Raw genomic sequence first — 25,768 nt, forward strand, 5'->3', positions numbered from 1 at the left:
TTATATTGCATTTTGTACTAGTCAAAATAAATTTGAATGGAAATAAATTTTATAAAATTATCCAGACATGTAACTTTGTAAATGACATTATAGTCATTGGTCAGGATATGCTAACGTTATAAGAATTTCACAGGAAAATTGAAGAGGAAAAGTAAAAAGTAGATCTGAAACAAAGTTTACAAAAAAACTTCATAAAAAAAATATATTTATATATTTATCTATCCAAGGTTTACTTTAACTGGGGAGAATAGAATGAGTGAGGAAATAAAACAAAGAATTCAAAAAATGAGTCTATTTTTAGCAACAAAACTTTTAAGAGTAAATTAGTATGCAGACAAATAAAAATGAGAATGATATAAAACTGGCCTGAGGCCAGATGTTTGATATAGTTCAGACACCTGATCAATGGCATGTATTGATAAATCTGTATTTAAGGATTTTTTAAGAAAAGTTTTAATTGAATTTATGCCTTGTAAAGGTGGATAGAAAATGAAGGTTAAGCTTAAATAAGAAGCTGGAGGAACTGCTGAAATATAGTAAAATATATTAATTACAAAGAATAAGCCAGTTACCTTGCTGAAAGGATGGATGATACAATAATGGCCAAAGAAATAATAAAGTAATTTAATAGGAGGATGAAGGATCAAGTTAAAATGGATGATTGAGTGATGCTTTGGGAAACTTGCTAAGGATGGAAATAAGATGATGCAGGAATTTGAAAGTAGATGAGATCACTTAGAGGATTAGCACTGAGGAAGCCAAGATCTAACAAGGATTGTAGAACTAACAGAAAATAAAAATCATGATCTGCACATTTAATGTATTGTTACTGTGTTTAATAATATATTTATTTTTTAGGTAATCTTTCAAGTGATCTTTAATTGTACTCTTAATAAGTTTCAAAGAACTTTATAATTATTTGATTTAGGAAAAATGAAACTATTTGGTGGGTGCAACTGTCCGTTAAATTGTTTTTTTTTTCAAATCATGATACACTCAATTTCACATATGACTTAGCAATTGTAATTCAGTTTTTTACTAATTTCATGAAAATTAGTAAAGTTGTTCAAGAGTTTCAGTATAAACAAATTACCAAATACATCACCCTCTTCTTACTGTTTAGGGAAAAATCTTATTAGATCTAATGGATCTACCTCCTTGTTTTTCATATTTTAAATCTTTGTTATGACATTTTTGTTAGTATCTCTACCAAGAGATGGTGATTTGAAATTTATTTTAGGAAAACAACTGCAATTTATATCCTTATTTAACCACTAGTTTTGCATATATAAAACAAATGGAAAATTTCCAATTTGACCACTCACAAATTGATTATCAAACTAAATTTTTTACCTAATGCTGAAAATTATAAATGTTTGTATACACAAAAAATGTACATGATGTACAATGTTTGTACATCACTTAAACAAAACTAGTATCTTTTACTATTTAAGAAATTATTACAATGTTTTTTGCTTATTTCTGTTTGTTAGTTTTTATTGTAACTTGCTCTTATGGTCATTAGTCACAGAAGGCACTGTGTATGCAGTTACCAATCCAACAGGAAATTTGAGCCCAGTATTATTTGAATTTAATGATCTGTGGTAACTAAGCACTCAGTTATTAGATAAGTGGATTTTGAATTTGATCTTGCCACAGCCTTTTTGTAGTATTACTATAATTTTGTTATGTATGTACATATGTTGGTATCTATTTGACTTCAAATTCAGGAATGATTAAACATATAATTATAAATATGAAGTAATTGTTTTTGTGGTACAGCAATTGATTTTTTGTAATTTTATAAAAAAGTGGATGAAGTATCTGGAGAGATACTGAAGGGACTTGAAGAGCTCTTCTCATTGTTGAGATTTTGAAGAGGGTTGTGAAAATTTTACTTGAATGTACATTTTTCTATCTTGACTGGTTCAACAGATTCACTGTTGGGAATATAGTGTGGAAATTATGTAGCATATGAAAAATACCAAGCCTGACTGGAATTAAACCCAAGATCTTTAGGATGAAAGGCTGAGGTGCTACCACTTTGCTAGGGAGATCATCAATATTAATTTTATTTCTTTATTACTTCAATGAAATTTGTTATATCAAATTCTTTTTAAATAAATCATTATAACAATTGTATTTTTTCAACTTCATCATGGAAGAAAGGTTAAGTCTTAAGCACTGAATAAATGAGAGTAAATTTTTACATTTCTCTCAGTTCTTTCAATATTGGAAATTAAAGAAAAATTCATTTTTTTAAATTATTATAATTTACATCTTCCTAGACCCTTTCAACTGTTTATAAGAGAAAATAATGTATTATTCTATAATTAAATTATATTACAATATTGTAATATATAGAAACCTACATTAGGTTATTTATTTCTTGAATTTAACTGAAATTTGTTTGATTTTTCTGTTGTCTAATTTTAGATTATTCAGATGCTAATTAATTCATATTTCTGGTCTGAACCATGTAGTTAGTCATTTTTTCATATGAAATAAATTTTTATATAAAAGTTTGTTTTATAAAGTTAATTCTAAACCTATTTTATTTATGTGTGTGTTTTGTTTGCAAAACAGGTAAAAAGAAATAACATCAATTTCCTGGATATTAATCATTTGGTCATATTTAAAAATAGCATTCTGCAGTTTTTCTGAACACTCAGAATATTTTTTTTATAAGGATTGTTTCTATCACTGAACTGAAGGCAGGTGTAGTTGAATTTTACAAATAAACTTGTTTTATACTGAGACTTGCTTTTATTCTTTGTTTACTTTATGGTAGTTTGAAATTAAGATTTCATTTATGGAAAAGTTTATTCTTATTTATATAGTTACAGTATATAAAGTTTTAAATTTTAAAGTGTACAGGAAAATTTTTTCAGTTAATAACTTATCACACTTGTTAATTCCACATATATTTTATTTACCAATTAATTTTAACAAACTTAGTTTAATATTGATGTATAAAAATGATCGTTATCAATTTGAATGTTAATAATAGTATGAAAATCCTTTTTAGTAATAGTTTTCTCTTTTTTTTTTAGAAATTCTTATCAACATAACTTAAGTTAATAAGGACAGTGTTTTAACTGTTTTCAACTCTTAATGATTGTGATTTTAAGATTGTTACTGTAATTTCATATCTGTACTCCGACCTTCAACTTAATGAAGTAATTGTTATTTTTATCCACATACCGACATGGTAGCAATTACATTTGGGTAAAACAATAACCTGCATTCTCTGTACAAATGTGTGCGCTTCTGCTTTATGCTATTATATATATTGTTTTATCTGATTGTCATTGTCTTCCTGTTAATGTGATGATTTGATATATACTTGTTTAGGAATTTACTTATATGAACATCACTTTTTATAATACTCAACAACCTATTTAATTAATTTCTGGTAAGTAAAAACTTAACAAACATTAATATTATTTCTTCTGCTTCACATTACCTCACCTAATATCTTATACTAATTAATCATCTATTAACCCATAAAAATCTATTTATAAATTATTTATGATCAATTGAATATATGTATGCATGATTATATATAATTATGTATAAATATATTATAATTTAGGTATGCTTTTCAATACAGAACTAATGGTGCAAGGAAGAAGATCTACCTAAAGAAAAATGTAATAAAAGAAGTACATCACCACAAGGGGTTTAGTTTCTACATTTATTTAAGAAATATTTTTAATGTTTCTCACATATTAAGTATCTAAAGATCAGGCATATTTTTGACAACTCTTCAATAAAATTCCCTCTACCAACTACTCTTAGACTTAGATATGCTAAGCACCTAAAAATTTCTTAATAATTTTCAACTACAGTTCAGTTGAAACGATGAAGCAACTAATCAATAGTGGTTGTAGAACTGGTTTGTGGATGAAAAGTTTTAATCACATAATAAAAAATATCAATAAAGAGTGGACAATGTAATACAGGTATCAAACACAGATCAGCTTTAGAGAAGCAGATCAACAAGCAAGGAAAGTTTTCATTGAGAAAATAAATTTATATCAAATACAAAAAACATCAATGAAATTTAATATTTATATAAAGTATAGCCCCTTGTGATAGTGAAATATAGATAATAGAAAAACACAGAGAGTAAATAAATAAAGAGGTTTGAAATGTGTCATTAGAGAAGGATGTTGAAAATTAAGTGGGTTGAAAAAATTTGAAATAAAGAGATCTTAAGACAAATAGGAGTAGTAGGTAAATAGGTATTTGTAGTAGAATCTTGTAAAGAAACAAATTAGGTTGGTGGACCATGTATTAAAACAACTAATTAATTAATAAATTAGATGATGGAGGGACATGTAGAAGGTAAAAACTGTACAGGAAGACAATTGTACTGATGATTGTACAATTGACAACTGATGCTGAAGGTTGTAATAAATATGCTAATGTTAAATGTTTAGCACTGAATACAAAGGGATGGAGAATAACATCAAACTAATCAACTGAAATATGGTTAAAAAACTTATAAATTCTCTGATGATGAAATATGTTAAAATACCAAAGTATAGAAAATCAACAAAAATGAATTAAACTTATCAGCAAATAATATAAATATTGTAATGGGTACCTTCCAATTAAGAAAAAAGAGGGAGAAAATAAAGAAGAATCTAGAAGGAACTAAATGGTATTCTTTACTTAGAATAAAAGGTGCATTAAATAATTTGCTCTTTGTTATACAGACAAAGGACCTCTTCTTTGTAATACAGACCAAAGCTCCTGTTTGACCAGAAGGATTACTGAATCTGAATAACAACTTATAGAAAAACGTAAGGGCATGGACAATAAAAATTATTACACTTTTACAATTAAAAGGAGGGGTCAGCTACTGGAGGCCAGGAGGTATAATTACTGCCAGGGACCAGCGGGCAGAGTTAGTAAGTTTTGCAAGGCCATGTTCAGCACAGTTGTGATAATAGAGTAATAACAACAAGTTTGTGGTGACCGACATTTGTGTTACGAGTACAAAGACCAAAGAGTGCGTCACTGTCTTGGACAGTGGCTAAATACAATAAGTTTTTCATTGAGTTATTGGTAAACATTAGTGAAAGTGACAGTATTCTATTCATACATAAAGTATAGGGTAGTTCTTTCATAAACAGTAAAACTAATAATATTTGCAGAAAGTGAATTGTGTGAACTTTAGATTTTTTTTATTTTTACCTTATTGTTAATTAATGTTAGTTTCTATCAGTCATTATAACATGTTTAGTAAATTGGACTGTATTTTCATATTTATAATTTATCATTAAATCAATTTTGTCGTTTTATGTGAATTACTATTGTGTATGTTAAATATATTTTTATTCTTTTTTTTAAGTTTTAGAGGCATCAACTACTATGGTAATTAGTCCCTTTCCATATCAAAAAGAAAAAAAGAAGAATTCCGTTTCCCTCCCTGTTAAAAACATAAGCGACGTAGTCAGTAGACTTTCTTGTCATAACAGATCATCCAGAAATAGACCTGTCAAGGGGTATTAAAAAAACACACAAAAGAAACACAACATTACAAGAGTGTAAAGGGCCCTTACCACTTTAAAATCATTTAAAACTAATACTTCAATAAAACATTAAACACTTCAAAAAATCTCAAACCATTTTTAACAAAATGCTGTCAATATGAAAATATATTCACTGTCAAACAAAAGAAATTAAGTACACTAATTTAATTAAGATTTTTCAAAAGTTAAAACAACTTATCTTCATCATTAATTCTATTGCCTAGATTTCCCCTTAGGCCATCCTTTGTTTTTCTGTTTTTTTCTACCCTCCTTTAGGCCTTGATGTCAAATTCCAAAGTACCTGAGGTGTTGGAGATGGAGTCTTCCAATATTCCACAGTAAATTACGGAGGATCTCCTGTTGCCAGCATTAGATGTCACTGGCTCAGATGGTGCGGTCAGCAGTGCATGAGAGTCAAGACTTAATGCACTTCCCTCTAAGCTTGTGGGGTGGCCGAAATGCTCACCCTCTTGTATAAAGGTCTCTGTGCTTTCAGAGGCTCCATTATTGTTTTTCAAAATCTTCCTTTTCCAAAATCTTTACTTCTGGTTTTGTAGGTCCCTGAGTGGGAATTTTTTCAATCTGTACTTTAGCTTCAGTCTTCTTCATTTTGGTTTTGCTTACCTTTGCCTTTTGACTGGTCAAATGTTCATCCTCGTTTGTGTAACAGTTTTTTGTGTAGAGACATCCGCTTCTTTCTCCATCAGCTTTGAATTACTTTCTCTAATTGATTGACTCTTCAATTTGTGATTTATGATACATTTGACCATGCTTGCCAGTGTTGGTGCCAGCTCAGAAATTACATCCTATAGCTTAAAAGGAGCTTCTGAGCATAAGACGGTAAGCTTCGGTGATCTGCTGAGCACAATTTTTCTGGCTTCGAAGTAGCTGACCTTTTGAATGGTCTTTACTTCCTGTATTGCTCCTTCCTCCTTACAGATTGGACAGTTTTGCGATCTAGCAGAATGATGTCCATGTCAGTTACCACAAACCAGCGGATCCTTGCAGGAGTCATCTAGATGTAATGGATCACCACAAGCACAGATCTGTTTCCTAGCACATCTCGCTGCAGTATGTCCAAATTTCTGACATTCGAAACACCCACTGGAGTCAGGATGAAAGGACGAACATCCAGTTTATGAAAGGCAGTCTTAATTTTCTCAGGACACTTAGGTATGATAAATGTTAAAACATGCGATGCAGAGGCTGCAACTTTTTGGCTACGTCGGGTGTTCAAACATTGACATGCTGCAATTCCTTGTTTCCTCAACAGTCTCTTCTTCTGTGCAGTTTAGAAGACCTCTGCACACAAAAACTCCCTTGAAGGTATTTTGTGTACCATGGGGTACAAATTCAATGTCGATGAGTCCTATCTTTGTAGCTTTCAAAAGGATGACAGCAGGTCATTGTCGGTCTCCACAAACAAACCCATAGCTGTCTTCCTGGTCTCTTTTACAGGTCCTTTTGTAACTTCCGTGATCCCATTAGCAACCACAAAAGAACTAACTTTAGAAAAATCCCCTTCTTTTTTCTTTATCATCAAATACTTTAGAATTGGTCCACAGCTCTTAGGTCGAAACTTATTTCGGATGTTCTCCTCTGTCTCACTGAACTTACGCTCTTCCTTATCTTCGCTTACGAAGACAAAAGTTCTCCTAGACGAAAGATGTAGTTGTAGATGCTTGCATAACCTATAATCTCGTCAGTCAATATATCATAAGGTGTAGGCGGAGAGACGATTGGGCGTATCCTGAATCATAGATCCTGCCTGGGTTTCACAGTCAGCCGCCTCCCACAAATTTAACCCGGGCCGAGGAGTCAGGTACTGTCTGAGCCACGATACCGAGATCCCAGGGCTCGCACGTGACAGTAAGGGTTCCGATAACTTTACTCTGAGAACAATCCCTGCCAAGGGCCGAAGTGACTGACTCACACTGAGCGGCGTAAGATTTCAGCAGAGCTAAGCTCACAGCAGCTCAGCTTCAACCCAGCTCCACAACCGAGAAGAGGGATGAACACTCCTCGTTCGTTCTCCGCCCAGCGTCGGCAAAACCAGACCACGGTCATGCCTTCCGCCATCGCTGCAAACAGCGAAATAGAGAAACCAGCTCGAGACCGCCAATCCCGTACTCCATAGGGAAACTCCTGAACAAGATCATTGCTCCGTTGACCGACATAAGTGAAGGAACCGAAGTACCATGTCGTTGCCCGTCTGGGACGTGTGCGTAGATGTATATTGCACGGACATGGGGTTGGCTTTGTCCGGGGCATTATTATTAGTTTTAAGAATAATAAACTGTATTAATAAGAAATTCTTACGTTGTTAGTCTCTAATATCCTAGTCGAACCGCGAATACGCGACAATATTTTGTTAATATCAAAGTTTAGATAATGAATGCAAATGAATTAAATTTATCAACAAAATGTATTTATTATTTCTAGATATGTATTTCAAATAGAAAAAAAATAATTTGATGGTATGGATGGTTTAGTTTTGCCTGGTAGCTTGTAAAATAAGGACAGACAGTTATGAAAAAAAATTGTTCGTAATTTTTTTAAATAACTTTTGTTTCAAATTCTGAAAAAGTAAAATACATTTTAACTAGTTTATTAAACAACAGATTCCTTACAGTTGTTTTTTGGCCTTTAAAAACAGTTTCATTTTGTATACTCCATACTTAAATTCTTATATTTAAGCATTTATATTAACCTTTCTGTGCTTATGATTGCAATGTTACTGTTAGAATTATATGTTAATGAAATCAGTTGCATACACTTACTTTTAACAACATTATTATCTACAGATAAGGACATACTAATAAAGTAGTACAAATCAGCTCTTTTCATGAAAAATAATCAATAAATTCTGTACTGGCAAGTTTTCTTTTTCCAACATAATTACAATCTATGTCTTGTCTTCCTTTAAAATTACTTAACTTTTACTGTCAAACTATATCCTTCAATAATTTAACAATACTCTGGATCTAATTATTTATTCTGTACACTAATATGTCTTTCAACCAAAATGGAGTGCATACACAGTCCTTGTGAAAGTTGATTTGTACCCTATGAAAAATAACTTATTAAAATCAATCCCTGGAAATAAGGTACAATTAATACTTACCATAAAAAAAGGTTATATGGTTATTATGAAAATATTTTTAATTAAAAGGTATTAAAAAATCGATAACCGTATATCGGGATCGACCAGTCAGTATTAATTAATAGTTGCTTGAGAAAACGAGCAGAGTTTGTCTTTTTTAATGAAGACTTATGAAGTACAATTTTTTTCTAAACTTTTTCAGTGACATCCAAGTTAGATTATTGCTAATGACACACTGTCTTTATGAAAAGGATTGCAGTTGCCCTATTCCAGCCTAATTTTATATTCTGTAATTAAGTTTAAAAAAATTGCTCTTGTACAAATTGTGAATTGTTTGTTATTGTACCGGTAGTACTATGATTTCTATTTGCAGTGCCTAAAAACTCTTAAGACTTAAATTCAGAGCTCTCAAATCGGCTTATTTATCCATTATTAGCCTTGATTTATCTACGGTAATGTTCACTCAAAAATTCGTAAGTCGGAGTGCGTAACTACAAAAAAATTTAACTAAAAGAACAACAAATTTTTTTTAGATTTTCGAGGAATCCATATGAAGACACTCGGTCATTCTGGAAAAAGTTTTAACCAAAACGTTCAGTATAAAAAAAATAAAATTATCATGCTAGTAACTATAATTTTTCCGCACATACCGAAAAAATCTTTCGATTTTAAAAGTTAATATTCAGTAGAAATTATGCAAATGTACGAGCAGTATGTAATTTTTTTAAATTTTATTTTCTGTAAGTTTTTATTATGAAGTCAAATAAAATTTAAATTTATCATTCACATTACAAATATGTAACTTATCAAAATTACGTATATATATATATATATATATATACGTGTATATATATATATATATATATATATATATATATATATATATATATATACACACACGAGTATCTATCTACATTCTCTATATTTTACATCCATCAGCCCTAAAATCTGAAAAAAATTCAGATTTTTCTGTTTTACTATTATAAATATTATTACATAATTAGCTACTTTACTAATCTACGGAACTCAATTTTTACTAGTTATTCAGTCAGCCATGTCATTGCTGCCTTTATAATTGTAAGAATTAGGATTTCCTAATAAAAAAGTCAAAACAATATTTAGTTTTATCTTTATTTACAAAAACATTTCTTCGTTGTGTGATTTTCCTTGCAATGAGAGGATTCATATACGTTGTAAATAGTTTTTGTTTTTTTCAAGATATGTATCATAAAATAGTTCTCTCATCATCTAATGTAGCTTTTACTTTATTAATAGCCAAATTTTGTTAAACATATTAATCCTGATTACCTTGTTGCCCCATGACCTCGCTATAAATTCATTATGATGGTTTTAAAATACATACAAGTATATGAGTGCTCTTTTCTAGATCTGCCATGAACACTGTTACACTGTTCTTTTTTTGTCTAACCTATTAAAATGTCTCATTTTCTATGAAAAATATATTATATAAGTGAGTATACTCATTAAAAATACTTATACGGAATGAATAATAAATTTTGTAACATTCCACAGATAGGCTTAATCTCTTTCACTTTGTATATACTGAAATTACAACATAATTTATTTACACGGTAACTTATTCTACTTTCTACTTGTTACTGGAGCGTTATATAATCGAGCAACCGTTTCGTATTATGACGAATAGGACTATTAAACGATTTTCATTTATAAATATAACTACACCTTATTTTAATAAACATCTTGCGATATTTGGTGGTAGTAATCTTAAGCTAAAAATTTACATTTTTAGTTAAATTAAAATACCTGCGTTATTTTAATATTATCTTTATTAGAAGTTGTAATAAATTAAAATAATATCAAAGTAATCTATGAGCAATTTTTTCGTAAATAAAGCATTAGTACTTCAAGCGATTTGGTTATTAAAACATACGAATATATATATATACTTAGGTGAAAACACAAGAAACACAAGTGATTTATAAAAATGGCATTAGTTTTGTTAATAATATAAAGCATACTGGGGTTGGTGAGAAACCCCCAATAACTTACTATTGCGTTAGCAGATTCAAAACATGTATACCAGAAACAAAAATCTTACTTATTCTCAGAATAATTTATTCTAATGAACATGAGTTTCTTCAAACTCATTAAACCTATTAATGTTACACTTTATAGATATACAGGTTTTACTTCAACTTTTTTTTTAATAATATTTTGCCAAGCATTTTGTGTAGTAGAAAGATTTTTTTTGAAGATATAATACAACTAACCGATTCTAATCTGCTTTACGTATACTCTCTTTCAGACAAAGATTGCACTCTGTAAATTCCTAATGAAAACAAAACCCATGTTTAAACTCATACTGTAACTGGAAATAAGTTCATTATTACGGTATTTTTTTTTTTAGTTAAAAGAAATCCTAGTTTAAGATCTCATTAGAAAATTTTGAAAAATATTTCTTCGTAGATCCTTACAACAAAAGAACATAACGTCCTTTTTTCAAGATTTAGATTCATTGGTTTGGCGGATATGTCAGGTGATGGGATTGAGGTTTATATGAATCTACGATCAAGTATTCTACAAAAATGCCATTAAATATATTTAACTAATTTATTTTTAAATTGTTATAAATAATCTCTCTTTAATTTGTTAGTAATATCTGTTGATAATATTATAGGATTAAATTGGAAATGCATTATTTGAATTTATGTGAATAAAACGTTTGTATCTTAGAAATAATTAAAACACTATTTACTTCATGAAAAATAAATCGTATCGTTATTTAGTTGACTTTCAGTTAACGACACGTCTCAGGAGTGGTCGACCGGAATATGTTCCAGACTACATGTTTACCGGTACATTTACGCTTACATTGCAGCTACAACAGGCCTGGCAAGCCAGAAGCAGCAATTGCACTTGCCTGTACACACACTCAGACCCAGCAGTAACAGGAAAACTGGTTGGAGAAATATGTATATATTATTATTTTATTTAAATATAATCTTTTTTTCTTAACAAAACATTTTACATTCATTTTTTCTTATGAAATAAAAAAAATATTGTAATAGTAAAAAACCTGCATTGTTTACGTTTCATGAAACTTAATATTTTTTGTTACCAATCAAATCCTACTTCAGCCAGTTGTATAATCTCACCTTATAGTTATTGGCAACTACTGGGAAATTAGTCTATCTTATCTAATCAATTAGAATGTAATTTCAAACTAATCTTCCGAAAATTACTTATGTATTTTGGTAAAAGAGTAAAATTAAGTTTTCGGGATTACGAAATACAGCTTCCCACCAAAAGAAAAAAATAATAAACACCATAATTATAAATTTTTTCAGCTTTTTTCTCTAAAAATTAGTTACGTTACTATTTCCTGTATAACTCTTTTGCCACTGAAAAAGGCAAAAGAGTTCGCCATGAAACTTTTTATTTTTAGGGAAGCAAAAAGGTTATTGTAATTAAAAATTGAGATTTTAACTTTATTTTGTAGGCAAGGTGAACTCATTTATTTATTTTTTTTATACTTGTAAAAATCTGGAAAACAAAAAATAAAGATAAAATATTCTACATTTACTTTCAGTAGAATTGTGCAATTCCTGACATCTGAAATTTTGTTCACCAGTCATCTGATTCTTCTCATTCCCGTTATTAAAACACAGGCCCGAGATTTAATAGCTAAAATAAATAAACAATCGCAATAAAAGTTATTATTTTCAAGTTACAAACTAACTTTAGTAAATGGTAAAAACGTAAATACTTATTCAAATTGTCATGCTAAATACTCGGACTAGCAAAGGTATATTTTTCATTGAAGATACGTTGAATTCGTTAATAATATTAATAGTAAGAAAAATTAGCGGGAAAGCTAATTCTGACTGTTTTCGTTTAGTTTTTTTTATGCCGAATTAGTCATATGTTGATTACGTTAAATTTTCTTTTAAAGTAAATTTTTATTTCGAGAAAAAATGTAGTTACTGAATTAATCTATTACGAGGAATTTCTTAAAATGCTATAAATTTATTTATACATTAAAAAAAATATGCTGCTTTTAATTACAGTCATAAATATAATGAAATAATTATTTATTTTTTAATGTATAGAAAAAGTTACGTAAAATATAATCTTTAAAACTTATTAAATTTTATGTCTGAACAAAATAATCAATTTAAAAAAAATTACTTAGTACGTTTTAACACTCATATTTACAGTTACAACTAAACGTAATTAATTGATAAATCATTAAATTAAACATACACGATCGCAGCAGGCAGGGTTAGCGTCAACGGGCATGGAAGTATTGTTGTGGCTTCAACAGAACTGATAACAATTAAAAAGCTTGCTCTTTCTTAAAATACAACCGCTAGGGTAAGATAATCAAACATTCCAACCGGATACCGTAGAAAAAAGCTCTCGGTCGTTCGCTCGCTTGTCCAGCCACTAGTTCACTAACAATAATAATGCTAGTATAAAAATAAACGGACCGGTTTGTTACTTGATTCAAGTACAAATGTTGAAGAGACGGAGCTTTCACTTTGCGTAGTTATTATCGGTGCGGTGACGCTGCTTACACAATACACTCGGTGAGCGGCTAGGATACCACTCTTCAACTGTTAGTTGCATTATCCACCGTAGAGGCTACGCAAATCATAAACGCCAGGCGGCCTTTGACCTGGTTTTTTTAATCCTTCACTAATCAAACACATTATATTTATTTTAAACATTGTTTAACGGTTTAATATAGTATAAACCTTGGAAAAATGTTTAGTCTTTCCTATAAATAATAATGCGATTATTCCTGGCAGTATTATGTAAAATTTATTCATAAAATCTTAAACTGCGTTACACGTAATTGTATTATACTCGATCTGATTGATTCGATTAAATCTTCAGACTAAAAATATGTGATAGATAACACAGAATTAAACCCGGGTTCTATTTCATTGATTTTATTTAGTTCCCTTTTCTTAAAAAATAATTAATTTATAATTGATAAACCACTGCTGGATCCAGTAAAACAGTTGTTTGTGGCTGATAAACGTAAAGATAATAAATCGGAATTTCTATACTGTTCAAATTAAATCTCATATGGTATGTAAGAATATGGTTGAGTTGATACAATGCTTACCTTGTTTTGTTACTGTAAAACCTCGCTTTGTATCGTTATTGTGCGTGTATGTAGAGAAAGAATCAGCCGTTGCTGTAAGCTGTCTTCTGCCTGTCCTCAACTGAGTGGAAGTCGGTACACCCAACTTATTAGCAGTCAGTAATGTAAGCAAACTAGCCTGTCCCTCCACGTAATACACACATAATAAATTACTCTCGCGTACAAACAAAAAGTATTAAACGTAAAATAGTTGTTAAATTGTTTCTAAGAATTCGTAATTCTTTATAGGAATTCTCCAACAGGACCTGAATTTTTGTTTACGGCTGAGATTCATAGACTGACCGTGGTCCTGAAATCTTGAGATCAGGTCACTTTGCTCAAGTGAAGCCGAAAGTTCCGGATTATGAATTTAATTTTAATTAATACGTTCCCGTACGTACCTGCTAAATTTCTATGCGAAATTATCACTTTTTATTCATACGTAAAATAACAACGAATTCTGCTTTTGACAATTTATCAATGAACTGACACGTTACACGAGTAATAATATTATCATATGCTGTGACAGCTTCGTGTTTCAACTTTAAAAACTCTTTCATAACATCTGAATTTAAAAAAAGTATTTTTTCGATGAGTTAGGTAAGTAAGCTCTTAATAAATCTAAATTTAAATAAATTTTAACGTATCCATTACAAGTTTCATCGGATTTTATCGAATCAGTTTTCATAATTAACATTAAAGATAGAATTAAAAATCTAATAAATCAGTCATAAGTTAAATTTTTCTAAGATTAATTCTAAAGATAAAAAAAAGTAGTATTATATACTTATCTATATACCTTCGAAGGTCTGTAAGCCTAGTAGATTATCAGATAACCCTACTTCACAGATTAAGTTACGTACTCTGAAAAGATGATAAGCGTAACCTTTTCTTAAACGATTAAAAAATATATACAAATTACTACCTATCCAGCTGTAATATTTATATCTTTAAAAAAATGCTAAATGTTACAGCACTTAATGAGTCTGATTTGTGCCAGTTTAATGCATTACTAATCATGCTTATTATTCATTATAATACAATATTAAAAATGCTCACAATGAATTACTTGATAGTTCTCTCACCTTATAAATTTTTTTATTCGCTGCAAAATATGTCAGGCGGTTAGCTTGGAAATGTTCGCATTTTTTTAGCACCACATTCATAAATGTAAAAAAATTTATTACATTACGCGAGAAACCTTTTAATGATATAATGATTAACTGTATTTATATTTAAACAAAAAAATCGTGATGAAAACTTCAATCCTACCGATATTTGCATTTACTACTACAGTAAATAACTACTACATGTACTGTAGATATAACGATGTATAACTAACAACTAGTCTTATAGTATGACGTGACTGAGATGACAAACTGGAATCATTATTGAAGCTAATATAAGCTGCGACACAGCATATTTGATGTTACTATTAGTAAAAATAATACAATTTGTAAACGTTTCCAAATGTAAAACTATTCAGCATTTTTTTTCCTTATAATAAGTAAAATAGTTTGGTCCTGTTCGATTTATTGTGTAATACAATTAAATGTGGAATGTTTATTTATCTAGAAACAAATGTATATGTATGTATTAAATGTACATGCGTGCGAGTTTGTTAAGTAAAAATCTGAACAACTTGTCTATCTATATATTTATTATCTACGTGAAAAATTATCCATTTTCAATTTTAAGAGTTGGATTAATTTTTACAAATTTTCGGAACGATTTTTCTCTTGAAGGAAGTAATACAATATGGGAATAAAATTTGCAGATCATTTTTTACTGCGGGCGTAAAGGTTACACTTAAAACGGCTTGTATGTTTTTTGTTTCCAGTAATGTTCGCATTATTTAGTTGTAAAAAACCTATGTATTGAATTGAGGGATATATTCTGTACAAAATGGTTTTAAGGTTTTTTTTTAAATGTTTGATCTGGAGATAATGAAAAAATAAAATAACCTGCGTGTGATATAATAATTATGTTGTAGATTTGGTCATTTTTAATTATTGTAAGGTGAAATTTTTTCTTATTACTTATTTAATTTTTCTTTTAAACCGTAGTAGAGCAGGTTGCTTTATATGCTATAAACCTTTATTTTTATTTTTTATGCTTACTTAGTCTTTTATTTGTTAGATGAATGAATGAATTGTTCTGATAACCTGTAGGAGAGAATTTATGCACTTATTTTATTTATTTATGGTTTTTGTGCATTTTCACCTCAATAATAATACGTAATCTCTTAACTGTAAAGTAGCAGAAAGCTTTTTAAGTATCGGTTATTAATTATATCTTCTGTAAAAAGCTGTTAATTTTCTCTCCATATTTCGAAGATAATGGAAGTCATTAGATTCATCTTAACGTGCTTGAGACTTAGAGTACTCCGTTTTTTCTTTCGATCCTGAGAGCATCTTTCATAATTTGTATATTATTTCCTCTTTCTTTTAGCGTTTCAGTCCTACTTTTCTTCTTCTTCTTTTCTTTTATTTTCTCTTTCCGTTCGGACCAAACGGAAAGGGTCTACATCTTCTTTATCAAGGTTTTTCCTTTTTCAAGATTTCTTCTTTAACATTTCCTTGCCCATTAATCTATCTGTTCATTTCATTTACTCATTGTGAACATGACATATGGAACAAATGCCATATTTCTTTTTTTTATTCAATCGGTATTCTTCTGACTGTCAACATTACTTTAAAATTTTTTAAAGTTCCTTTTCCTGATGAATACATTATGACATCCACTTAATTTGTTAGGATCTTAAATAAGGTTAGGTAAAAAGTAATTTTCTACGCTTAAAACGGTGTAAAAATTTGTTTTAGCTTTGTATTCATTAACATTTTTTTTTTTTTTGTAACCTAAATTGTGGATGAAATTACTGTATATATTTCTCTTTTGAACTCCTTCCATTTTGTTGAGCCCACTGAAAAGAATAGTCATAATTAATTTGTAAATAGTACTACAAGTTTAAAAATTCGATGAATCAAGAGGCAGTGCGTAAACTTATTCAGGTTATTTAGGCATGCTCTCCACTCAAATAGAATAAAAAGCCTAAGATTTTCCAACGGGGACAAAAAAGTAATTTTCAAATTAATTCTTTAAAATCGAGTAACGTTTACAAAAGATTCAATTTTTATTAGTGAGCATGATTTTACTTCGTTTTTATGTGATTCACAATTTTATTTTTGGGAGCACATATTATAATGAGATGTAATGAATCAAACGGTGAACAAAATCAGAAGAAAGATTTTATTTGAAAAATGCTGACAACAAAGTTGTTTTACTTTCCTGTCATTGGTTATTTATTCTTACATATTGAAAAAGTAATGACATGAACAAATTCAAAAAATTGATATTTTAATCGATAATTCAGAATATCCTGTTAAATATACGCAATAAATAAAAAGTTAGCTTTTTTCGATTTCTGAGGAAGGGGAAGAACTGAAGGCAAATTATTTTCAAATGGTAAGATAAGATATGCGCGTGTACTGGGCTTAATATAAAATGGGGTTAAGTTTGAAAAATTTTGAGAAAATTGATCCCAAAGAAACTATTTACCTCACCTCCTGGAAATATTGATCCCAGACTTATCAATAATTTGCCTCATATACACGAGTCTCTGAACCAAATTTAATCAAAATCGGTTTATCCAGTCAAAATTTATTAAACTTCAAACACGCCAACACACGCACGTACATCCCCACATTTTTTGTTTTTTGGGGTCCCTGGGTTATGAAACGTCGAGAAATGCAAAATCCCATAATCCATTTTAGGTCTAATATATTCTCCTTCTTGCATCGTACCTCTACAGATATTATGCCAGGAAAGTAAAAATGTTATGTTAATGATACGTTAGGTTAGTTTAGTAGTAGAAAATTCACCCACCGGCTTGGTCTAGTGGTGAGCGCGTCTTCCCAAATCAGCTGATTTGGAAGTTGAGAGTTCCAGCGTTCAGTCCTAGTAAAGTCAGTTATTTTTACACGGATTTGAATAGTAGATGGTAGATACCGATATTCTTTGGTGGTTGGGTTTCAATTAACCACACATCTCAGGAATGGTCGAGACTACTACACTTCAGGAATGGTCGGTACAAGACTACACTTCATTTACACTCGTACACTCATCCTCATTCATTCTCTGAAGTATTATCTGAAAGGTAATTACCGGAGGCTAAACAGAAAAAAGGAAGGATAGTAATAGAAAAGTTATATTGCCGAGAAAATTAATAACATCTGTCATGGCATCATGTTGTTTTTTTTATTATAATTAAGTGTTGCATTTTGAAACTTAGTTAAATTATACATCTCGTTTTATTAACCATTTAGCTTTAAATTTATATATTTTTCTAATTTTGCACTTGAATTTCACAGAATTTCAACCCCCATATGATTCAGGCCTATTCTGAATTTACTTCTTTTTTTAATGTTTTTAATCCAATGGGTTTGAAGTAAAAACTGGTAAAATGATAAATAAAACTTATTGGAAATTGTTTTAAATTAAAGATTAAATTTTTCTGGAAATCAATACTTATTTTGTTACAGACACACTCACATATTCTCAAACTCATATATATATATACTCATTTCGATGTTGAGGAAACATTTTCAAATTAAATACTGTTATTATTACATATTTTTTCCTCAACTATTGCTCCTCAATTAATTTAATATTATAGAAAAATATTATAATAGTATTCTATTATGTAATTTTCTATGAATGTCGTGTCTATAACTATGGCAAATTAGAAGTATTATTTTAATTTCGCAACAGTTTTTGCTTTTGTAATAAGGAGTACTATTTTCTGATATTTTTATATTTATATGATCTAATAATGTTTGTAAGTTATGAAAAAAAATAGTCGGAACTAAATCTTTATTTTAATGTAAAATGTTCTAATAGTTGAACTGATTAAAAGGTGTTAATGAGATTATAATAAAATTATCTACTTCACGTATTAATAAACTGTAGAAAATTTTTTTTTAAGTACCTATTGCATTTAAGTTATCTGGTACTGTTTGGGCCAGCTCAAAAATAATTATAATTTTTATTTCAGCAATTGACAGCTGTAAGTGGTTGTTATGAAGAGACAATATTCAAATTATAAAGGATTACCCTGTTATGTTTATATATGCTCCTTGAATAACCTTAAGACCTTGAATAAATAATTCTAAAAATTAGTTATTCAAGGTCTGTTAATCAGAAAATTTAGATAATAAAAACAGGGTTTTCAATGTCCATAGATTAAAACATGCTCCTCTTTATTTTAAGTTCGTCCAACAATAACTTATTTAATTAAGTTATTGTTGGACGAACTTAAACTGTTACTCTATTCGTTAGTGAACGAAATAAAAACCCAAGAATCACTTTTCGTTCAGATAGAGTAACATGGCGGTAATTCCTCGGAGATAGGCAATTTTTGTGCGCTAATTTAGAATTACCCTCTTGATTAAGCTGTAAACTTTCTTTGTGACACGTTGGGTGGCTTTCAGGATTTTGCTTTTTTCTTCTTTCATTAGTCATTCGTATTTTTGGGATATATGTTTTACATCTACAACGGATGTGCAAAATCACTGATAGGCTAAATAATCATCATTAAGATCTTTTTAATCGACTTAAAAAAAGAGCAGGTTCGACCAGTTATATGTATATAACGTCAAGCTATACTCGTGACGAAAAGAATCTACTTTTTTAATGATTTTAATCTTTGAGGATTTTTTAATTTTGATTTTTTAAATTTTTTAGAGGAAGTTACTCAGATCACACAAGATCTAGCGATCAGGTAAATGATTTCAATGTATTTTCCATTTGTATGTCTCAGTGGCGGCTCGTCGCTAAAATTAGTGGGGTGTTGTTCCAGAAAAGTTTTTTCTGGGTCTTTTCAAGGCCGTGGTTAAAGTTTTCTGTAAAATAAAAGAACCGAAAAAAATGAATCAAATGCTCAAAAACCGTAATCGGTTTAATTGAATAAATAATAAAATGTCAATACAGATAATATTTTTTAGTATTATTAGATAATAGCTTAATAAAATGTCCCCTTAAAAACACTACAGTCCAATGGTGCTTAATTTAAATTTCTATGCACAAATATATAATTAGTTTTTACTAATTACCTTCTCTATCACCCTTCCAACGTGTTTTTGGACAGATTTGGCAATAAAGGAGCCGTTGCTTTCCGCCATCTGATCGCTACTGAATAAACAACTAAGCCTCTTCCATATTCCTTCCACTGACTAAAGTAGTAAAGCGAACGAACAAGGAACGTTCCATACACACGCGGAGTAAAAAAAATTACCTTCCACAGCACGCCAGGATCGGCACTGTGGGAGCGACAGTGTTCTCTCTCCTCGCAGCCTAGTGTGCAGCTTCCTATGTGCGCATGCGCACAACAGACAAACACCACGCCGCTGGAACTGTGATCTTCACAGTTCCATACAATTTTTTATAAATTGGGGGATGGCTACTGACATTAAGCTTAATGATTATATATTGCACAAGTATAAAGAAAAAATGACTTTTATTAAATGTTATCGGTAATATAAAGTGGAAATAGGGGATTCTGCAGTTCCACAGAGCCTGTACGTCATTGGTATATCTTCATCTTTTGAAATTGAAGTAATTTATCATTAATGATAAATAGTCTGAAGTGATTATTTTATACAAAGAATTCTCACGTAAAACTTCAACAAAATTATAAAAAAAATTTATGTAAAAAAATCTTATGTGGACATTACATGACTTCCTTGTACGCCTATTAAATCATACACACAAATTTTTTGCTGCACTCCATTTAAACCTATTTCATTTGAAAGTGAGTCCCCTCCAATTCATTAATAGAGTAAACAATTACACAGTTTTACACAATTGTGTAAAAAAAATTACAAAAAAAAGGAGATGAAGTCGGATTCGAACCGATGTGACTTTCCCTTGTAAAATCTAAATATTTCATTATTAAAATTTTATTTGGCTATAATTCTGGAACCAATGAAAATAAGTATCACTTATTATGATACATCGTTGAAAAAATCCAAATATTTTGAATTTTGGGCTTTTTTGGACACTTTTGATTCAGTCGATTGCAATTAAAAGGGGAGGTGCACAACTAGATGTTACAACAGTTCTAAATCCAAACTTTCAACATATTATGGCTAATAGTTTTTGAGTTATGCGAGATACATACGCACATACGTACGTACAGACGTCACGCCGAAACTAGTCAAAATGGATTCAGGGATGGTCAAAATGAATATTTCAGTTGAAATCTGAAAACCGAAATTTTTCACGATTACAATACTTTACTTCGTACAAGTAAAAATAATAATACATTTTCATGCATTCCACATAGTTATACTCAAGCTCAGTTCTGAATACTTGACATGTTTCTTTATATCTTGTTATTACCAACGAGACTCAAGGTTTACTGGATTTGATTTTTTTTTAAACGGCAAAGCTTTCTTTTTCTGATCAGCCTCCGAAATCACCCTAAGCTATTATTTCAGAGAGTGAATGAGGATGATATGTATAAAAGTAAATGAAGTGTAGTATTGTACAGTCTCAGGTCGACAATTCCTGAGATGTGTGGTTAATAAGCTAACTCACTCACTTTATAAACTAATTGAATACAGTATAGTGAGTCAACATAACCTGCTTCAGCTGACATTTTGTTATCCTTTTAGCTATCCTTTTAGCATACTATATAGTTTTCTAATTTTTTCTTGTACTATACATTTTTATTGTGATTTTGTTAATCTATAGTAGAATAAATTGATGCAGCAGTATTAAATAAATGCATATAGTAATATTATGAGTAAAGTAGTATTTTCTTTTAATTTAATTAATTAGATTTCAACAATTCAAGATTAAACGATTCATAATGCACTCGATACTACAATTGTAATTGCACATATTTATTACTTTATCATAGAAAAATGTTGTAAAAGAATAATACGGCAAATCTTAAGTTATCTCATCAGAAGTCTTATTTTTTTATTTTTAATTAGATATTTTGCCGATCCATTTATGAATCACAATAAATTTAATTAACTGAGCTCATAATAGGCTAAAAAAAATGAAACACTATGCGTTTTATAAAAATAAACAAAATCATTTCGAATCTATTTTTATTTTTTTATTTATACAACGGTAAAACGTCATCATCCAAGTCGCTAAATTCTGAATTTCTCTTGTCGTCGCTTTCACTTTATCATCTTTTAAAGAAATTACAAAAGATTCCTTGTGTTATCAATTATGTACTCCTGACTAATGTATTAATTTACTTTCTTCACTTATTCACATTAGGCTTGCAATGCTATGCGTCCATTTCAGCAAATTTATTTTCTCATGTCTGTTCAATATTGTCAATCCCAAAAGTGAAATTGTGGTTGCCAACATAACCTTTTACTTCAGACCACATCATTGTAATAAGGCTTAAGACTGGGTGGTGTGGGGATAATCATATCACTTCATGTACGTTTCTCTTTGCGAGTTCATCAAACAAATAAAAGTTATATTTTTCTTTGTTTTCTTAATTAAATAGTACAGATGAGATTTTAGCATAGAAGACGAGAATAGTGTCGCGTGTTCGCGGCTTGATCAGGATACTGAGAGACTAACAATTAATAACGTTTATATAAATACGATTTTTTTAATTTAAGAGTATAGAGAATAAGGCAAATCAATAATAATAGAAATAATAATAACTACAACAATAATAATAATAAACGTCAATAATAATAATAATTAATAAATTACATACAAAATAGAATTTCCAACAAAGGTAGGATCTGTTTAAATGTAGTTAAGTCATAAAAACCAGAATTCACTCCCATTGATGAGACACCATAATGACCGCTAATATTAACACCTTTCACAACTAGTATTGTATTAACTACGAGATAAGACAAGTGTAAAGTTCATTTACTGCAAATACCTTTCCTGTTTAAAACAGAACTACTCTAACAATCTATGAATGATTATCCCTTTCTCGGAACAACTTCTATTGTATTTATATCCTCTTGATCTGCAGAACCGGCCACATTCCTTAACTGTTGAAATGTGAGAATTATCGTCCGCGCCCTTACATTTTCCCCTGAATTCCTACTCTGGTCCGCTAACTCCTCATCGAACAACAGCTGTTAGAGATGTGCTATTGATAGTATTACAAAGAAAGATTGTTAAACGGACCTGTTAGTCTGTTAAAAAGGATCCCTTCTGGATTCCTTTCATTGTTATTTTCTCATACTTTCTTAATTGGAAGATATCCGTTACCCAGGTCCGTTACGGTGGTCTTGGTACCAAGACCAGAGAGTGTTGTAACCAAACTCTCATTTATTGTTTTCTTGAATTGTATATAGGTAATGTTATTTTAATGTATTGTGATATGATGGGTTTTCTATAATTATTACAGAATTTTTGGGAAGATTATAACAAATTTTGCTTCAGCCCATTTTAAGGAATTTTCTGAAATCGTAGAGTTGTGTTAGTCACCACCTTTTGCATTTGCTTTACAGATTAGTACAGTGGTCAGAATAAATCCCATTTCTTCTTCACAATTTATTATAATTTATCTATACCATTTAGAAACTGGACTCTATAATCCGTTTAGTTTTTTTTATTTTAGGCACGAATTGAATTTTTGGTAACTAATTTGAGCCCAGATGAATTCATTTATACCTATAACCGTAAAGAGTCGGCGGCTTATCGAAATTAATAAGTCGTAAAATAATTTATTAACTATAATAATATTAAGAATTATTAATGATAAAATAAGTATAGTTAATAAGCTGAAACAGATGCTGAATAGAAATGAATGTAATTTTTTACGGCTTAATCTTAGTGTTAAATGAATGATTTCATTAGTAATAGCATTTCCATTAAAGACGCTAGTAATGTGCAAACATTTTTTTGTTATCGGTGTCATGAACTCATTATCAAACTATTGTACATGTTTATCACAAACGATTTTTGCTTTAATTAGATTCGATTATTTATTATTATACAGAAATTGTTGTTTTTAAAATAAATTTTAAAAGTATATTGTAGTGAATGAAAGATTTTCAATAAATAAATAAAACTAATTCAAATCGATAAATCATAATACACTACATACTAAAATGTCTCGGTATGCTACTCCCCGATTAAAAAAAGAAACTATGCTAACAATTGCTTGGACAGATCAAGGGAAAATTGGTAAAATATTGATCAAAGTAGTTATAGAATCCAGAATTAGTAAATAAAGAAAATAAGTTCAAAAAGAAACCAACAATTTCGACAGTGTTAATGAAAATAATTTGAGCACATATTGGTAACGTTGAATGAAGATGCAGAAAATTCAGTTTTTTTTATAATTAGTAGTCCTATTATTTATTTAAAAACTCATTGAAAGAGTAATAAAAGAAAAATTCTTTTAAAGTTAAAAGAATTTTTCGCCCGCCACGAAAATATTATTTGGTTTACTTTTCATTACACAGAATTTCGTTAAATGTTTTTCCCATTGTAGCTAAATAACGTTAATGAATTTAGCGTACTAACAACAACAAAAACTTTTACAACGAAAAGCTTCAAAATTCTGAATATTTTTAGTTGTTTCTTCAGTTGTGATTTTTAACACAGCTCTAATTCCAATGTTTTCTCTCTTTATTCTCAAAACACAGATAGAATTTTAGATAAATCGTTCGTATCAAGAAGTATAAATCGTTTGAACGAATGAATTGTTCGTGTGCTGCGCGCAGCCGTCCGGCGCACCACCATTGGTCCGCTCGGCGCCAATAGCAGCTAAAATAAAAACGTGTACACATACAACAAACAAAAAAATCGACGCACCATCCTTTTTTATAGACAGTGATGATTTTATTGTAATTCTTTATGTTTAATGTATTTATCTTAACATTGCTTCATGTATTTGTATTAATTAGAGACTTTAGTCATATATATTTTTTGTTATAATTTGTTTTTATATTTATGCTCTGTCCCATAAAGATGTGAATTATGATACTAATCAGAATAAAAGATTTATTTATCTACACATTTATATTTTGTCTGGTTTTACAGGTTGGGTTGCATTAATCAAGGAATAATCATTCAAAAAATATGCCTAAATGTCATTTGTGACTGAATGGATCTACTCTGGGTATTTAATAAATGGATCAACTATTAAGTACTGTATTTTAATTTGGAAAAAAATATGATGTGGACACCGTGTGACTTCCTTGTACGCCTATTAATTACATACACATTTTCTTTAAATGATAAATAGATAACATTTTATTTCATTAAAAATTTCTGATATTTTTTCATAAATTTATTTTTTGTTATTAAATTATTTATTCATCGTAAAGAATTTTTTTACAGTGAGAGATTAATAATTATTAATAAATCAATATATTTAAATTAAAAAAAAGGAGATGAAGTCTGAGTCGAACCGATGTGCCTTCCCCTAAGATCCAAATATTTCATTAATTAAAATTTTATTTGGTTATAACTCTGGAACCAATGAAAATAAGTAACAATTATTGAATATTAAGTAATATATAAGTAAGGAATATATAAGTAACAATTATTTCAACAATATTGTTGAAATGTTCTCAATGAGGGTTTATTACTGCAGTTAAGAAAAAGTCCAAAATCCAATTTGTTTTTGGATTTTGGGCACTTTTGATTCAGTCGATTGCAATCAAAAAGAGAAGTGCGTAAAATCTAACATCTAGTTAGATGTTACAACAGTTCTGAATCCAAAATTTCAACATCCTACGGCTAATCGTTTTTGAGTTATGCGAGATACATACGCACGTACGTACAGACGTCACGCCGAAAATAATCAAAACGAAATCAGAGATGGTCAAAATGGATGTTTCCGTTGAAATCTGGAAACCGACATTTTTCGCGATCACAATACTTCCTTTACTTCGTACAAGGAAGTAAAAATGTCAAAATTATTCTATAAAATAATTTATATTTTAGAAATAAATAAATTAATGAACAAATCCTAAATTT

The 25,768-nt window shown here is 29.6% G+C and overlaps 1 protein-coding gene and 1 long non-coding RNA gene across 6 annotated transcripts in view; one reads left to right on the top strand and one right to left on the bottom strand.

The window, feature by feature from the left end:
• The window catches only part of LOC142325371 (uncharacterized), a 43,396-nt gene that overhangs the window by 1,947 nt on the left and 15,681 nt on the right, over window positions 1-25,768 (bottom strand). The window contains exon 1 of one of the 5 annotated variants that reach the window (XM_075367064.1): window positions 14,866-15,051. The exons of 2 other annotated variants lie outside the window; for them this stretch is intronic. In XM_075367064.1, coding sequence (XP_075223179.1) covers window positions 14,866-14,946 — 81 coding nt within the window. In that variant the 5' untranslated portion in view covers window positions 14,947-15,051. Of the gene's footprint in view, window positions 1-12,891; window positions 13,211-13,762; window positions 13,895-14,865; window positions 15,052-25,768 lie in introns of those variants that run through there. 2 more of the 5 variants (XM_075367065.1, XM_075367068.1) reach the window with 2 other exon arrangements.
• On the top strand, window positions 3,241-24,997 carry LOC142325373 (uncharacterized). Its single transcript, XR_012756520.1, has 3 exons — window positions 3,241-3,415; window positions 11,415-11,600; window positions 24,827-24,997. It is a non-coding gene; the product is annotated as an uncharacterized LOC142325373 (long non-coding RNA).

Source organism: Lycorma delicatula, chromosome 5, assembly GCF_047948215.1.
Source record: "Lycorma delicatula isolate Av1 chromosome 5, ASM4794821v1, whole genome shotgun sequence".
NCBI lineage: Eukaryota > Metazoa > Arthropoda > Insecta > Hemiptera > Fulgoridae > Lycorma > Lycorma delicatula.